The following is an 18,756-nucleotide window of genomic DNA, read 5'->3' as shown; positions in this document are numbered from 1 at the left end:
ATGGTCAGAAACAATGCTCAGGTAGGCTGTGGCATTTAAATGATGCCCAATTGGCACTAAGGGGCCTAAAGTGTGCCAAGAAAACATCCTCCACACCATTACACCACCACGACCAGCCTGTACAGTGGTAACAAGGCATGATGGATCCATGTTCTCATTCTGTTTACGCCAAATTCTGACTCTACCATCGGAATGTCTTAACAGAAATCGAGACTCATCAGATCAGGGAACATTTTTCCAGTCTTCAACTGTCCAATTTTGGTGAGCTGGTTCAAATTGTAGCCTCTTTTTCCTATTTGTAGTGGAGATGAGTGGTACCCGGTGGGATCTTCTGCTGTTGTAGCCCATCCACCTCAAGGTTGTGCGTGTTGTGGCTTCACAAATGCTTTGCTGCATACCTCGGTTGTAACGCGTGGTTATTTCAGACAAAGTTGCTCTTCTATCAGCTTGAATCAGTCGGCCCATTCTCCTCTGACCTCTAGCTTCAACAAAGCATTTTCGCCCCCAGGACTGCTGCATACTGGATGTTTTTGCCTTTTCACACCATTCTTTGTAAACACTAGAAATGGTTGTGCGTGAAAATCCCAGTAACTGAGCAGATTGTGAAATACTCAGACCGGCCCGTCTGGCACAAACAAACATGCCACACTCAAAATTGCTTAAATCACCTGTCGTTCCCATTCTAACATTCAGTTTGGAGTTCAGGAGATTGTCTTGACCAGAACCACACCCCTAAATGCATTGAAGCATGCGATTGGTTGATTAGATAATTGCATAAATGAGAAATTGAACAGGTGTTCCTAATAATCCTTTAGGTGAGTGTAGATTACTAGTAATAATGTTGTAAATAACATTCAGTATCTTGCACAGACCAATCAACCTTTAATATGTCGTCAGGAGCTGTAAGAACATTTTTTGTTGCACATATCTACTTTTTTAAATTTCAAAGACATGGAACCTGTGGACTTTCATTTATAATAAACCAGGAATTACAATTCCAGCTGTTCTACTGAAGAAACAATTTCACCTGCATCTTGGATGACCTGAGGGGATGTAAAATAAAAGTAAATTTTCTTTTTTGGGTGAACTAACTTTTTCATTTTTAAAGCAAATAATTACAGCATACCAATTATGTAAATAAGATCAGTATTTTATAACATTGTATTATACATTTTTTTCTTAATACAAATTAGCATGTAAGGATGTTGTTATGCAGTTGCTAGAATGTTCTGGGTGGTTGTTTACTAGCCCATGCCAAAACAGCCCTGCCCTCTTAAACAAGTTATGCACAGACGTTTAACCTAGGGGGTTTAAATATGTAGAAGCTAGTATTAAATAATTATAATACTAATGCCAACAATCAAAATTATTGCTCTAAATATAAAAATATGCCTCAAACATTAGAATAATTGTATTAAACAAATAAAACAATTGTCACATGTGATACAACTACCAAAAAACTGATATAAATGCCACTGATATAAATCCAGAGATCAAGCGGGTCTGCATAACAACAAGTGCAGATTAGAAAATGTCTCATGTCTTTTGATCATATTTAATACTGATCTCCATTAATAAAAAGGCACATACTTTGAGACACTATCTCCATCTGCAAAAGCTTTAGGCTCAATGCAGCATGACTTTATTACATAACAGAAATCCGATGTTACTGACCACTGATGACCTGGCCGAACAGCTCCTCTGGAGTGTCTCCAAAGAACGGTACACAACCCACCAGGAACTCATACAGAATGATGCCCATTGCCCACCAATCCACTGGCTTCCCATAGCCTTGTCTCAAGATCACTTCTGGAGCAATGTACTCCGGAGTCCCACACACCTGTGAAAAAACATGGGCAGATATTACAACCCTACTGAATATGCCAATATGCTAATCATTAGCAGATGTCATGCATTGGTTAATAAGCATTACCAAAAAGACCATGCTGATCCATCACCTACAGTAAACTAGCGTGATCTAGCACTAACCAGCATAATCCAAACTGGACAATTTAGAAACATTAATAATAGACAACTTAATAATTTATTCAAAGAGAAATGTAAAAAGATCTGTACCTGTTTATCTGAGAACTCTCTGGCATCCTTCTCCACGTGACCCTCATAGAGATTAGTGGTCATATTCATCAGTCCCACCTTTGATAGGCCAAAATCTGTCAGCTTGATGTGTCCCATTGAAGTGACCAATAAACTGTCAGAAAGTAACAACATAGTGTAAACAATCATCACAACAGACTATGAAACTTCAATGGAATTACATAGTGGGTACAGATAGTCACCCCTTCTCAAAATGTGCACCTTTATATACGCAGATGAAGCATAATATTTGTCTCTTATTTAAGGGGGTTTTACTTTAAAGATTTTGGTAGAAATCGGATGCTGTTTTTGGTCCTATGTATGCAGAAATATAGAAAATTTGAAAGGATTCATAAACTTTTGAAAACCTCATATGTCATTCAGCAGGAGATGAGAGTTTAAGTGCAGCTTCAAAGGACTCTAAACCATTTATTAGGGTCTTATCTAGCAAAACGATCATCGTCACAAAAAAAGGTACATTTTAACCACAACTTCTCGTCTTGCACAAGCCAGTATGACCTTACATATTACATAAACAGGTCGAAAGGTCACGCATGATGTATGCGAAACTACCGCTCCAGTAGACCGCTCCAAAGTTCTTGTATGTTGATTTATACTAATTTATGTTTTTGTGACGGTTTATCGTTTAAAATGGTCCACAAGTGTGCATTTCACATTCAGTACTGTGCAAAAGTCTTCGGCCACCATGCCACCAGTAAGGGATAATGTAGAGGCAGCCGGTAGTTATCGGGAAATAAGCCCCGACAGTGTGATCAGGACCCGATAACTACCGGCTGCCTCTACATTATCCCGCTTATTACACGGCTACTTGTCACATAAGAAAAAAACCGGACATGAATATGAATTTGAAACATTTTATTGGCATTTTTGTTTTAAATTAACATTTTTATCCTTCCGCGAAACTTTGCACAGACGCATAAAATGATCGTAATACCTTATTAAGATCCTCTGCTTCATACTTGTCTGTCTCCATATTTTGTCTTTTAGCCAGTCTTTGAGAAGTTTTAATGCCCATTCTGTATTTTTTTTGTGTGTTGGCTTCGTAGCTGTCATGCTCTATTTTGACAAGTTCAGTCTCAGTAAGCTGTCTGTGTTTTGTCGTGGTTGTCCAGTGTTTGTCACAATATGGCGCCATCTTTATTGGCGCGGATCGATTTTACTCGTACAAGTAGTACCGGCTATGCGTTATTACTTTGGAGCGGTTATTATTTGAAAAGGACGAACCTGCAAATGTCTCAACTGAACAATTAGAATCAAGCATTCCAGAGAGCCGTGTAATAATTAGATTTATTTTTTTTGCAACGTTGTAGTGGTAATATAAAATTGCTTCTCAGTCTCTTTAAAAGAATGCAGCCAGAAAATACAGGAAATGTATATAGTATTAAAACTGTATAACATTTTTAAACTAATTTTTAGAGTAAACTCCCCTTCCACTTGAGCAATAGCAGAAAACTGCAGGATCTCTTAAACATAAATAAAATTAAATCCTACTTTCTAATTTTAAAGAAATCAAAAAAGCGTCAGCTAAATGAATAAATGTAAATGTAAATGTACCTTATTCTGCTTAAAAACGCTCAAGATGTGTTTAGTGCCAAGAGAGGTCACACTAAAACCAGACGATGCCTATAGAAGACATTCAGTCCTGAAAATTTTATTTATTTGTACATATTTTCTGTTAGTCTCTTAATAAAATAGATTGAAAATAAATTGGGATGGACATTAAAAGTTCTTAGACAACAAGTCTGGTGGTCGTGGCCTAAGACTTTATCACAGTACTGTTTATAACGCTTGAACTTTCGATGTGATTAAGTAATACATAAAGTCGAGCAGGCGCGTCACATGACTAGTACAAGATGAGAAGTTGTGGTTTAAAAGTACTGTTTACTGGCAAAAATGACAATTGTTTTGCTAGATAAGGCATCGATTGGGATTGTTTAGAGCCATTTGAAGCTGCATTGAAAATGCATTTTTTTAACTGCACTAAAAATGTAAACTAAAGTCCACTTATATATATATAAAAAATGTTTTCAAAAAAATGTTTCCAAAAAAAAAAAAAACTTATTTCTTCTCAACTGAACAAAGAAAGATATAAACATCTTGGATGACATATGGGTGAGTAAATTATCTGAATTTTTTTATATGAAAGTGGAATATTCCTTTAAAGGAATAGTCTACTCATTTTCAATATTAAACTATGTTATTACCTTAACTAAGAAGAGTTGATACATCCCTCTATCATCTTAGTGCGTGCACGTAAGCGCTGGAGCGCGCTGCGACACTTTGATAGCATTTAGCTTAGCCCCATTCATTCAATGGTACCACTCAGAGATAAAGAAGTGACCAAACACATCATCATTTTCCTATTTAAGACGAGTAGTTTTACGAGCAAGTTTGGTGGCACAAAATAAAACGTAGCGTCTTAAAACTCTCCTGAAAAATCCACTCCCCTTCTCCCTCTCATAATGGGAGAGGGAGAGTGTTACTGCGCCGAGTCGAAGTACTCCCAAAAGTGCTGTTCCGCCATACAATATAGTTCCTCTTTTAAATCCTCTTAGAAAAGCGCTACGTTTTATTTTGTACCACCAAAACTTGCTCGCATAACTAAATGCTATCAAAGTGTTGCAGCGCGCCCCAGCGCTTACGCACTAAGATGATAGAGGGATGTATCAACTCTTCTTAGTTAAGGTAATAACATAGTTTAATATTGAAAATGAGTAGACTATTCCTTTAATCTTATCTGAAGAAAAGCTTTTTGGAAAATCTATGGAAACCAACCAGAGGCCAAGATAATCTACCAGAGATGGGGACTCCAGTTTGAGACTCGGACTCAAGTGCGACTCAAGTCGCACACACAGTGACTTCAGACTCGACTTGAAACTCTTCCTCAAAGACTTCAGCCTCGACTCTGACTCGAGCAGCGCGACTCGTGAACAATGTTCATTTTTAGGAAACGTCTGATGAGCTTGCTGTTATTTCCCTCCCTCCGTTACCTACAACCTGCTCACGACGTAACACGTGTCCTAACTGCTCCGCGCGCACGGCCATGCATCAGCGAACATACTTGTCGACTGCACCGGCAGCTGGTGTGCCATTCATCTGAAGATTTGGGTGGTGCTGTGATGGATCCGCGGTTCGGCTCGCATGCGTTTCGATGATTAATATGCAATTTAATTTTATTTGTTCTTAAAGAGACAGTAACCTCAATTGACCTACTTAAGTCTGTGTCATTTATGTTAATCAAACAACCCAAGACAAACAGAAAATCACTTCTATTGCTCTAATAATAATAATAGTCATATTTAATTTGTACAATAAAGACAGCGTTATTATCCATTTCATTCGATTTCTGTACCTAATGCTAATTTTAGACCTTACTTAATGTGCAACTTTGTTCTTTTTTTTTTAAATGTTTGTAATTTCTTTATTTGTTATTAGAGTTTTATTTGTTACAACGAGACTTGAGACTTGACTTGGACTCGAGCCCAGAGAGTTGAATTGGATTCAAGCTCAAAGACTTCAGACTTGACTTGGACTCGAGCTCAAAGACTTGTGAGCATCTCTGTGATCTACCAGGTCAAAAGCATGTGCACTAGCTATTAGTTCAGTTCAGTTTAACAAGCATCTACTCTAGCCTGAATGCCAGTACAGTAAGTGACTACAGTAGCATAGACTAGCAAGAAGCCTTTTCCCATCCGGGAATGGGCAATCTTTATTTCTTTGCAATGCGCTTCCTGTATGTTATCTTTAACTTATTCATTTAATTAGAATCAAACCGTACTTGTCTGGTTTTAGATCCCGATGCACAATTCCATAGTTGTGAAGATACTCCAAGGCTAACACAGTCTCTGCAAAATACATTCTGGCCATATCCACAGGGAGAGGACCCATGTTCTTCAGAAGAGTAGCACAATCCCCTCCTGTCAAGTTGTATAACATACAAATCAATGCTGGAAATATTTCAACCTTTTTGAAAACTTTAATAGTACATACTGAAAGGCTACTTCAAACAAAACTCTGTGTTCTGGTAACATAGTGATAATACAATGCATAATGAAACTAATCCCTTGGCTTACCCTCAACATACTCCATAACCATGCAAAGATGTCTGCGAGTCTCAAAGGAACAGTACATGCTGACCACAAAAGGGTTTTCTGCAAAAGTCAGGATGTCTCTCTCCACAAATGCCTGCTGGATCTGATTCCTTAACATCAAGTTCTGCTTGTTGATCTTCTTCATGGCGAATCGCTGTTTTGTCTCCTTGTGTCTCACTAAATATACAGCACTATGAGACAAAATAATCCAAATTAGTCTGCATATAGGCTGATTAAATCAACAAACAGCCAGCCAATGTTAAATACAGCCGTTACGTCATCTTACCCATAAGCCCCATTACTGATCAGTTTGATCATTTCAAAGTCGAGTTCACAGGGTTTGCGTCGGGACCGCAGTGCTGCACTTAGGCTGTGGGACTGGATGAGATATACAGCACATAGTATATTATGTAGCCTGTTATACTTAATAAATTAATTGAAGGCCACATTCTATTTATACAGCCAAAATAAATATTTGAGATTCATTTAACTAAATGTTCTTGTTTACTTTGATGTGCTTTACTAATTCCAAATTGTTTGGAATTCTTTATTTTGTGGTTAACCATAGTTTATAAATTAATATTTATACTTACAGTAGAGTCATCAGTTTCAGGAGTTTCTGCAATCCCACTGTCGTAGCTTGTCAGCTGGGCAATTTCTGCAAAATAAATAAATAGATACAAAAATCACACCATGCTGAAATACAAAGTTTTCTATGAATACGTATGCAATCAAAGACAAGGTTCTTTCTCCATGGAAAATAGTCCAACCCTAACCGTGGAAACCATGCTTATCAAAGTATTGCTTTCTGTTACATTCATTATTTTCATATTTTCTACCACGGAATATACCAATTACTATTTAATAAATAACACAATTGTGCTAAATAGTACTAAAAGCTTGTCATCATAGGCGGGGTTTCCCGCAGCACATTTCAGTTCAGGTGGCCCGCCTAAGCTTGGAAACCCTACCGCCTTAACTAGGTCGTCCAAAAAAAACGTAGTGCGGTATAGCACTAAAAATGGTTCCCCTATGATCAAAAGCCAGTGAACCGCTTTAAGTGCTATTTAGAAGCATTTTTAATAGTGTAGCATTTAATGCTAAATGGAAGGACAATCAAGTGAGTGGTCTTGGGTCTTGTAACAAGGGTATAAATTATTTACGATGTTGTCAAAAATCAACCCTCATGTTGTTACTGTATGCCTGTAAGTTTGCAGACCGTAACTCCAATCATGGAAAACATTTCCTTTGTCATTGATGCACTTAGAAAACATCACAAAAGAAGAAAAAAAACATCCAGTGCCTCCATGTCTAACCGATCTCAAATGCCATAGGAGAGACAGTATTACAGTATTCCTTACGTCATGACTTAACACAGGAGCATTAAAAACCCAAGCTCCCTGGGAATTTAAGCATGGCTGTGCACATGGGTAGTTTAAAGACTGCAACTAAAACAATACTTTTCCCCCGTTTTTTGTTCTTGTCTTTTTCAGCAAAATTAAGTCACTTTTTCCAAAAGAATAAGTCTGTAGAGCTGACTTCTGTGGTTTTGAAATGAGTTAAATGGTGTGTAAAGCAGAGGTAAGTTTACACACATCATGAAACATTTGCTCGGAAAAACTGCTGCTCCAGACAAATCCCATCGAGGCAGTTCTCAGGAGGCTTCAACAGTAACCGATGAACAGCAGGAGGTAAATGAACCAGAGGGTCGTTCAGCTGTCTCTAAAGACACCTAAAGCCATCGGAAAAGCCTCAGAACAGCTGCCTATCTCCATTTCCAATCATCACACAAAATGATTTGGATGTTCTCTGAGGATTTGGAAGACTTGGAGGTCTTTGTAACGAAAACTTCCTTGGCAAAGAAGACGAGGCAGAAGCTACAAGGTCTATGGGCGTATTCAGTTCTCATTACCGAAAATGATGGTCTCGAGTACCAAATCTGAGGTTTCTTAAAGGATGTCTGGTCTGTATTAAGCTTTTAGTCAACAGTACAGGAAATTAAACCCAAACGAAAGGATAAATATCACATTTTCTCTACCTAGGCTCGTGACCATGGTCATTAATGAAAGAGTCCAAAACAGACAGATGTACAATGATAGTACGATAGTAACTGTGCAGCATATATATTTGCTACTAACTTCCTCAAATAAAACTTGTTTTTCCTCAGATATGCTAATTGTAATAATTGTTTAAGGGCTGACTAATAAAGCCTTGACTGCCATTTAAAACAAAACCTAGATATTGACATCGAATTTTCAACTATTTTCGTATATTCCCGTATTAACCCTCCTACCCTCAAGTGGGTCTCTCGTCAGCCCAAGCTGGCTTATAATGTATCTCGGGATGTCTGTCTTGATTCCTTGTCCCTCTTTGGCATGACCCTCTGCAGCTTCCAACAGATGGTAGAACTCCTCAGGATCAAACTCCTACAGGATATAATACATACATCTTTATAATAAGATTTCAGATAAACTCGACAGTATCTGCATCATTCTAGAAGCAAATCGCAAAATAAAAAAAAAATGTTCATATTGATTCCGATGGAAACTATTACATTTTGGGTTAAAATTACGTTATATTTTAAAGCAACACTATGTAGTTTCCATGTAAAAATGACTTACAGCTCCCCCATGTGGTTGAAAAGCACAACAGTGCCTGGTATCAGACACTCTTCTGCAGGCAGGGGGAGGGGCGGGGCTGTGTTTCCTACCCTCCACCGCCACTTTCAGAGTGTGCTTGTAGCAGCTAGGAGGCTGCTCAGGTTGCAGCAACAGTACAATTTGTCCAGTTAAAAGTTGTTCTATCACTGAAATAATTTTAGAGACATTATTTAAAGGTAAAAAAACTACATAGTGTTGCGTTAAACCATAATAAGTTCCAAACCTGACTGACCTAGATCATTTTATTTTGTTGGGGAATTCTTTCAGAATTCCAGCTTACCAGGCATTCTAGGAGTCGTGCGGGCCTGGCAATCACAATGAGGATCTTCTTTACCAGCTCTTTAATGAAGGTCACCTCTGCACTCTCTGATCGCTCAGTCGACTGCATAACAATGACAGAACACATCACAGGTCAATGCAAAGATGACGAGTAACAAGATGGTACTTTGCTTTAAAGTATGGCAGCTGTACTGCACTGGGGAAATGTATTCCAAACACTGCAACCAGAAATGTTCTGGCCATCTAGAAATGTTGTTTACCTCATGAAAGAGCCTTTCCAGTTTTTCTGTGAGCTCACAGAAGTATCGAGAGGTGATGAGGCCAAGACGAGACTTTTCCAGGCAGTCTCTGGCCAGCTCAATGATCTGGTGGTGTGCAAAGCTGAGGACACCGTCTGCCAGAGGGAGGACATTCTCAGGAGAGTTGCTTTCGATGATCTCCTTGATGCGCTCCTCCATCTGAGCCGTGGCCTGAGGGGTAGTAGAGAGACAACATCAGTGGTATAGTGTGTCATTAACCTGGCCCCATAATAAACATTCCACCATGCTCGCCAGATTTTCACAAAAATGAAACAAATCCCATTCTGTTTGTATTTTTTTTAAATATGTAACTTATTGGGTTGGTTCCATCTTGACCAAGAGATTCTGATATGTCAAAACTAGGTCCACATTTGGTATTCCAGCTGACCAACTATCTAGAGCAGATGGGACTTTACACTAGCTAGTACAGTAAAACCAGCTTCCAAGAGAAACTGGACTCAAGCATGGGAAGTTTAAAAACCTCTTAGCAGAGTTTAAAATGTAACTTTACTCAAATACTATTTTACATAAATCCTCAGATTCTCTTGACTTTTTTTCAGAGTGACAATAGCCGTGTAGCAAATACCAGGTCACAAGCGGGCATGCTAATACATTCCTAGGGCCGGTTGTGTTTGCACAGACACTTCCGGGGCTTGATCGTGCTTCTCCGTGGGTTGCTTTGGGGCCAAAGGCCAGAGTTTTTTGGCTCGCCGAACAACAATGGACAACAGTGCTGAAAAATGACAGATGGTGTGTTGGATGATCGTCCCTCTGTTAGTGGAGAGATCCCTTGGGTCACCATTTAAGCTACAGTCGGCGAATTAACTTATTTGCTACACCTCTACATACAATACACCTAAAATATTATGCAAAACATTGCACAAGTGTTTCATATGCGTGTTTATTCTGTTTGTGTCGTGTTGTTTGTTCATCTCGGTTAGATGTTTTTGAGTCAGCCCTAAAAAAAGTAACCATGGATTTATTATAGTTAAACTGTAGTGGTCCTTTACCATTTTTTCCAGATTTTTTGAGTTAATTTAACTGCTATATGAATGTAGCAAATCTTATACTTGGGTATACTATGTGTATGTGCAATTTATGGAAAACGTCAAAGGTGAGCTGCTTTATTGTTTTGTGTCTGCTTTACAGAGTAAAGCCAAATAAAGACTTTCAATCTGTCATCCAGGGAGTTTTTGCATTGTATGTGAGACATGATGCAGCAACAGATGGAAGAGTAGGAGATGAAATAAATAAAATGAAGATGATGATAAGGTGAGAGGTGATTGATGTTGAGCAATGGATGTTGAAATCAGACGAGAGATGTCTTAAAATTCAAGTGTTTGTGTTTATAGTGCACTGTTATAAACATAACATATAAATAAAGTAATACCCCACTATTATAACTAAGGCTGCGTGTCAGTTTACTATATTGAAAATGACTGCATAGTAAGGTACACAACCTCCAATGAAACATACAGAAATGCTATGGCACAACCAAAGGGTAAATATAACCATCATTAAAATAACCACTGTAAAATAACGTTTTTTTAACCTCTTCAACCCTGAGGACCCTGTCCCGGGTCCAGAATTTCGTATTTTGACTTAATATAAAATATTCTTTTAATCTTTGATGCTCCGTCATGGACCCCAGTAACACATATGAGATACTGTTTGAAAGCTTAGAGTCTCTACTTTCTGCAGATATGCATCACTGTGACACATCTTTTACTGTATGAAAGTTATTTACACTTAATTTACACTATCACCCCCCCAATATTTTATTATATCATTTAATATTTACATATTTCATATTTTTCAAAAATGACAAACATGGGCAAGTCTTATATCAAATGAAAGCTCTCACTCTCAGGAATAAGGCTACAGCGTTATTTTTGTTCTAATATCAACACATATCCAACAATCATCAAATGAATAATAAGGTAAAAAATGGTCTTTTGTAAACATATGGGAAACTTGAGTGTGGACTGCCTCAGATAGCACATATAGCCACAAATGATACACCATCTTTTATTTTAGGTCCTACTCTAAACAATGAGTCCATTCACAGCATTTTCTTTGGTTGTGTGCATATATAATCCCTTGCTATTTATTATATGTGCAAAACAAAAAATTAATATTTATATGAAAAATGTATTTTCACACCCTTTAGTAAAATGAGAATAGCTTTTGAATGCGACATGCTAAAGAGTTCATTCTTTTTTTGGGTGTTTACTGTCTGCTGCTGGTAACAACCAGAACTGTCTGCAGTCTGCTAGAGCACACAGAACCAGAGTTATACACTATCAAAGACAGTGTTTATAACATAAAAAAGAAAATTTGGTGTTTCATCATATGAAAAACAACATAAATAACAATATTTGTCACAAACAGCAGCTTTTTATGTAACTTCAAAGGGTTTTCTTTAAAATGATATAAAGAAATTGCATGTATTCCACTGTATGTGGTTATGGGGACACTTCAAATGTTTTTAGGCAGAAATTGTATACAAAAAGGGTATTATTCCTCCCTTCAGTTGGAGTAAAATAACTTTTGCATAGATTATGATAGAGAAAAAAATCCTTTTTCCTCTGTAAGCTGACAATTGCTGGAATCAAACAAAACTGTCTGCAGGGACCTGAGATACCCAGGGCCAGAGTTATAAACTTTCAAATAAAAACTTTAGAAAAAAACATCAAAAAGCGCCTATTTATTTTTGTGTTTATTAGAGGACTGATATCACATACAACCATGTTGAGCACTTTTAACAGTGTTTTATGTAATTTCAAAGGGTTACCTGTAAAATGATACCAAACTTTTGTATGTAAACCTCTGCATGTGGGTATGGGATGCTTTTGAAATTGGGTAGGCCAAATCCAGGCGAAAATCCCCAAAATAGCTTCAGGGTGTAAGAAGTTAAAGACTTTGTGGATTCAGACTTGATTATTGATGGGAACATTCTCTGATGATTGTCTGACAAGCATATTTTCATTTTTGAGATGCAAATAAAGTTATTTTCACTACTATTCAGTTATAGTGCAGGTATTGGCATAGACAAATTTACTTCTTGTTTAGATGATTATTTAAATGGCTGTCTGACAGTTACCTTTTGTTTCATGTGAAACTCACTTATTAAAATTTTCAAATACCACACATCTTTTAATGTGCAAGTACGTTTACATCGACAAAGAACCGGTTACAAATATATACCTGCATTTAAAATGTTCCTAAATAAATATAAAGCTAGGACACGTTTTAACGTTCCTAAGAATTACTAGGCGTATATAGTTTCATGGCACATTATGTAGACGAACGCTTTATATATTCCATGATATATATGTTCTCAGCGTTATTGCTTATATCGTTGAATATACACATTTGCAGAAATTTGCTATTCATTAATTCGCTTTTAAAGGGACACTCCACTTTTTTTGAAAATATGCTAATTTTCCAGCTCCCCTAGAGTCTTACCGTTTTGGAATCCATTCAGCTGATCTCCGGGTCTGGTGCTAGCACTTTTAGCATAGCTTAGCACAATCCATTGAATCTGATTAGACCATTAGCATCGTGCTAAAAAATAACCAAAGAGTTTCGAAATTTTTCCTATTTAAAACTTGACTCTTCTGTAGTTACAACGTGTACCAAGACCGACGGAAAATTAAAAGTTGTGATTTTCTAGGCAGATATGGCTAGGAACTATACTCTCATTCTGGCCTAATAATCAAGGACTTTGCTGATGTAACATGGCTGCAGGAGGCGTAGTGATATTACGCACTGCCTGAAAATAGTCCACTGCTACTGAAATTAATCAAGAGTACTATTGTCGGGCAGTGCATAATATCACAAAAATATCGAAACTCTTCGGTTATTTTTTTTGCGCGATGCTAATGGTCTAATCAGATTCAATGGATTGTGCTAAGCTATGCTAAAAGTGCTAGCGCCAGACCCGGAGATCAGCTGAATGGATTCCAAAACGGTAAGAATCAAATGTTTAACTCTAGGGGAGCTGGAAAATGAGTATATACAGTATACAAAAAAGTGGAATGTCCCTTTAACTAAATGCTCACCATAGTTTAAAATATGGGCAAGATAAAGTCAGTGTTAAAGGGGCCATGACATGAAAATCTGACTTTTTCCATGTTTAAGTGCTATGATTGGGTCCCTAGTGATGCTATCAACCTAGAAAATTTGAAAAAGATCAACCCAGTAACTTAGTTTTGGTAAACCATTCTCTACAAGCACATGAAAAAATAGGTCGTTGAAATTTGGCTCTCCTTATGATGTCATAAGGAGCTCTTATTATAATAATCCAACCCCTTAATCCAACCACAGCACTGCCATTTAGTGCAGAGAGAAAATAATTCACAGAACAATTGAGTTTCAATTTCAACAAACCACCATCATTGTGATCAGTGTTTGCACTTGATCTGCACATGTGCATTTTAGAGGACACACCCAAAACGGCACATTTTTGCACACACCTACAAAGTGGCAATTTTAACATGCTATAATAAATTATTTATATGGTATTTTGAGCTAAAACTTCACACATGTGCTCTGGGGACACCAAAGATGTATTTGACATCTTAAAAAAGTCCTGTGACATGGGCCCTTTAAAGTGAAATTGCCCCAAATATAACATTAAATTAAGTCTTGTTTTTAAATCAGTTCATTTTCTTGTAGGCTATTAAAGGTAAAGTATGTATTGTATACTATATGTTTACAGTACAATAAAAATAGGCAATATGCATAACAAATAATATGAATATATGCACAAACCTACAGACAGGGTAAATACCTGTACATAAGAGACATATAAGACACAATCTCTAAATATGGAAATTATAAAAATGACTTGTATGAGAGATTCACTTGCGCCTATTATGAAATTACTCGTTTGTTATGTGTGCATTATTTCACTTTCCTCTGTCATACTCAGTCTATCATGCAGAAGTACAGAGTTAGCCAAGCCCCTTTATTTACATTTCACAGTATACATGGAATAGAAAAATTATACAGTTAACATTTTTGTTTGACGTAACAATATATACCGTCATACCGCCCAGCCCTCCGTATGGTTAACAACTACTTTGCCAGGTTGAAACCCTGCCTCGCACTGCTGGCTAATGATACAGACTGAGTACCGAGAAGCACCGGCATTGACATAATTGTACTTTTCTGGCTTTAAAGTTTAACTTTTCTACATTGTTTCAATTCGTTGTCGAGTAAAATATGGACAAACCCAACTGTTGGGTTTAAATTAACATATAGTGGGTTGTTTAAACTCAAAATGCTGGGTTGGGTCAACTCATGGCTTGGTCAAAACTGGACACTTATGTTAATTTAAACCAGCAGGCCTGTCCATATTTTACCCAACCAAGGGTTCAAACAACATATGAGACAGTCATATGATAGTAAAGAGGTTTAAACCTACCTTAGGGAATCTTTCTTTGTATACATGATTCATCATGATAATCTCATGGTCAAAACATGACGGTGATCTTCCAGGACTGAAATAAAAGAAAAAATAATTTAATACACAGAACTTTCCATATCATCATTATAACTACCAGCAGCCAAACACAAGTGCCCTGTACCTGAGGCTGCGTGATCGAGGTCGCATGGGAGTGATTCTTCTGCGGTCGTCACCAGCAATGCTCTCAGTGCAGAAATGCTTGGACAGGAAGTGCAGCTCATCTGGTGTGGGCTGAAAGGGCAACTGATGGAGCTTCTCCTGTGATGAACAGGATGACTGGAAATGAAACGAAAATACAATGAAAAAGAAAAGAAGAGAAATGAGATGAAAACAAAAGATGACAACTGATGTGTAATGACACACATCAAAATGTAAGCATGCATATGGCTGTTTCTTCGGGATGAAATTCTTAAAATAATGGTTAATGGAGACCTCAGGCAAATATTTAAGCATATCAGTGAGAGACTGTCCTCCAAAAAATAACAACCTCACAGGTCGTTTGTACAAGCACGTTATTACGACGTAAAGTGATGTATTAAGGGATTTGTGTCCTCTAGCGGCAGTAGCTTATACAACCTGTTGTTACGTTTTAAGGTTTTTGCCTTATACATCACATTAGACACATTTAATTTTATGAATTTGTAAATGTAGAAACGGTTTCATAAACATTTATGGTTTTAAAGATATTTTGGAGCATCTAACCCCACCCTCGCCCTTACCCTAAACCCAACCACTTCTCAACCATATAAAACACAACACACAAGTAAAAGTACAGTCAGGTATTTATTGCATAAACAGTATATCAAAACGCAAAGTTAGATCTCATTCAAACATAAACCAGCATGACGCAGTCGGTCACAAGAGCCAATAGTGCTTTACATTCTTAGCTAACATAATGTAATGATGCAATCGGTCACAAGACAGACGAGAGCCAATGCCTTTTCACAATCATAAATGACGTATCATCGCTTCTTCTGGCGGCAGTTTTTGAATCAGTCTACACCGGATCTGATATTTACAGCGGATTGTCATCACTTTTCTTCAAATAAATCAATTGTTTGACCTTGGTACACTTGGAATATTTCAAGTACATTTTTAAAAAGTTGTGACTGGTTTTGTATTCTGCGTTTGTATCATATAATAAATAAATGGGTACGTTATTTGCCCTAAATGCCTGAAGAGTATAATAAAATACATTTAATCCTGTCGGTTTAAATTGAAAATCTTATCCCAGTACATGTCATCATAGCAAAATGACCCCCCCCCCCAAAATATCATTTTATACCCTAATATATTAAGTTTCACCTGCTGCCGGTAGAGGCGCTAATTTAGCAAATGCATCTATTGGTCGTATTTGGTGAAATAGACAAACGACCAAAGCAATCGTATGAGTTGGAGGATATGTTGATAACTGAGGGGCTAGGATGAAGTGCTCTCAATAAATATAACAGCCCGGTACAGATTTTTTTGTGCTGGGTCCCATACCCCAGTGCCTACTGTATTTATTAAAAGAATAGTTTAAAAGAAAAAAATGTCTCATAGTTTACTAGTAGATTTTATGAAATAAAATCAGTAAACTATATTTAAAAAAGCTGAATTCTTGTTTTTTTAATGAAAAGTTGAGTTAAAATGACATAAAAATGTGAGTAATTTGAGTAATTCTAAATAAAAATATTATTGAGTAAATGCAACTTAATTTGATCATGTTTAATCCACTTAAATTTTTAAGAAGGAAATTAACTTAATAATTTTGTATTTGTATTTGTAGTTCCCAGCATGCTTTTCACGGGAGTGCAACTGCAGCGTAAATTTTGAAATTAAACAGTATTTTATGAGTTTTTCACTTAACGGACAACTTGCTTGTGTTTAATGTTCATTTATTTTAGTGATTTAAAAGAGTTTCTTTTACATCTTTATCTTTTGTGGTTACCTTTGTTCAGAAGAGTGTTTGTGTTTAAACTGTCGTGACACAATTATAATCATAATGTGTGCAAATTCACTCAATGAGCAATAAATGTGCTCATCACATTGTGGTATATAATAATAAATATAGAAACAAAAATGCTAGAAAAGCAGTACATTTTACGTTAACAGCTTGTGATATGTTCCCTGATTTTTCTTGAGTAGATAATGCACGTTATTTTGATGGTGTCGGTTTAACTAATCTGACAATTTAAAATGATTAAATCAGGAAAATTCTATTCAAAAAGCTGTAAAAATTACTCAAAAATATTATGTGTAATATTGTTAACACTATTTTTTAAGTAGATATCACATATCATTTATACAGTTTAAGAAATTAAGTGTGTTGAAAGGAAGAATATTTTAATTTTTTGGACTTTTCCTTGGATGTTTTGGCTGTTTTAAAAGGCCAACAACAATGGTTCAGATACAACTAGAAACAATAACAAACATGAAACCATTAACAGTTAAGTTAACAAATGCTTTTAATTTCATCATATTTGGATGGGCAGCTGCAGTGACTGTGTCACTAAACACAGCAAAAACCAGAGAGTGGATGAGCAAATGAGTGAGTGGGCAGTCTGGCACAAATTCAGGGACATATTTACGAGCAAACAAATCTGGCGTTGCTCAGAGTCACATTAGTCAGATTGGGAAACAGTGATGGCAGCATCTGTTACCGGTGGCAGACAGTCTCAGTCCACATATCAGTTCAGTTGAGCGTACAAGCACACAGACCCATCCTAACTAAAAGCTTCAAAGCAAATACAGCAAGGCAGCTTGCACGAAGCTGGCAACATACAGCTTTCGTTGGTGGCTTTCAATGTAGTCAACACACGGCATATGATTTTACATGCAAGTGTCTTTTGAGATGAATTAAACGTGTTAATGATAATTCATATTAATATAATTTCATAGGGGTTGAGCATGTTGGGAAACACCTGCAATAACGATAATAGAAAGCACTGCTGCTACTGACAGCGATTTAAAATCACTGTGCTGTTATTTGCTGGTGGGCAACCTACTTAACTACAATATCAAACTGTGATCACTCCTTATTTGCATCATATAGATCTCTGCTCAACTGGAGGCTACCAGTCACTTAAATTTGGAAACTCTTTATGCAAATAAATGACTTCCAGTGGCCAGAGGAGATGCACCTTTTCCTACACTTGCATGGTACAAATGCATGGTACTTACAGAAACAGTGGAACTGGGTGTGTTTGTGCCATATCCAGAGGAGGGAAGGGATGCCAAGGACCATCGTCGCCCATCAGTTCTACAAAACACAAACGACCCTCAGTTCATACATGTCCCAAAAAAATACAAGAGCTAGACACGAGTTAGGGGCTGATGTTAGTCAACAGCATTGTAATAGGTGAGTGATACACAAGATAAAAGAAAAATGCAAAGTGAGTCATTTGTTTTCAAAGTGAGCTGATGAAAGCCAGTGTATAATCTATGGGTTCAGGGCGGATATCTTTCACAGTAGAGGTCCGTTAGCAATTTCCTTTAAGCTGATTGAATGATCTGATGATAGTCACAAAAAAAGACAAACGCCACAAACATTGGGAGGAGCATTTTATGGACCACGTAAATACAGAAAATGTCCAAAAATGCTTGTGAGGGCCCTGGGTATGAAACACGTCTATGCATACAGTACAGGAAGGTGCATGACGCACTATGGTTGATTTCTTTGAAAAACAATGAGTTATTATATTAAAAAAGAAGTGTCATTTGAATTACCTGTCTGCTCTTAGGCCATGACTAGAGGATTAAAAATAGTACAAAGAATAATTGGTATGAAAGCAATAATTCAAAAGAACAAAATGCAGCTTTTTTGACAAGCAGCATGGCAGCTCTGCTAAGTCGCTTAT

General features: G+C 37.1%; 1 protein-coding gene across 10 annotated transcripts in view; it reads right to left on the bottom strand.

The window, feature by feature from the left end:
• The window catches only part of mast4 (microtubule associated serine/threonine kinase family member 4), a 152,275-nt gene that overhangs the window by 18,084 nt on the left and 115,435 nt on the right, over nucleotides 1-18,756 (bottom strand). For all 10 annotated transcript variants that reach the window (XM_065284553.2, XM_073814774.1, XM_065284554.2 and 7 more), the window contains 12 exons: nucleotides 18,080-18,158; nucleotides 15,039-15,193; nucleotides 14,876-14,951; nucleotides 9,406-9,615; nucleotides 9,147-9,248; nucleotides 8,500-8,632; nucleotides 6,800-6,864; nucleotides 6,493-6,584; nucleotides 6,189-6,397; nucleotides 5,894-6,032; nucleotides 2,077-2,209; nucleotides 1,675-1,840 (listed from right to left, as the gene is read on the bottom strand). In XM_065284553.2, coding sequence (XP_065140625.2) covers nucleotides 1,675-1,840; nucleotides 2,077-2,209; nucleotides 5,894-6,032; nucleotides 6,189-6,397; nucleotides 6,493-6,584; nucleotides 6,800-6,864; nucleotides 8,500-8,632; nucleotides 9,147-9,248; nucleotides 9,406-9,615; nucleotides 14,876-14,951; nucleotides 15,039-15,193; nucleotides 18,080-18,158 — 1,559 coding nt within the window. The remainder of the gene's footprint in view (nucleotides 1-1,674; nucleotides 1,841-2,076; nucleotides 2,210-5,893; nucleotides 6,033-6,188; nucleotides 6,398-6,492; nucleotides 6,585-6,799; nucleotides 6,865-8,499; nucleotides 8,633-9,146; nucleotides 9,249-9,405; nucleotides 9,616-14,875; nucleotides 14,952-15,038; nucleotides 15,194-18,079; nucleotides 18,159-18,756) is intronic.

The sequence above is a fragment of the Paramisgurnus dabryanus genome, chromosome 5, assembly GCF_030506205.2.
Source record: "Paramisgurnus dabryanus chromosome 5, PD_genome_1.1, whole genome shotgun sequence".
Lineage (NCBI taxonomy): Eukaryota > Metazoa > Chordata > Actinopteri > Cypriniformes > Cobitidae > Paramisgurnus > Paramisgurnus dabryanus.
This window is presented reverse-complemented; position numbering and strand designations above follow the sequence as displayed.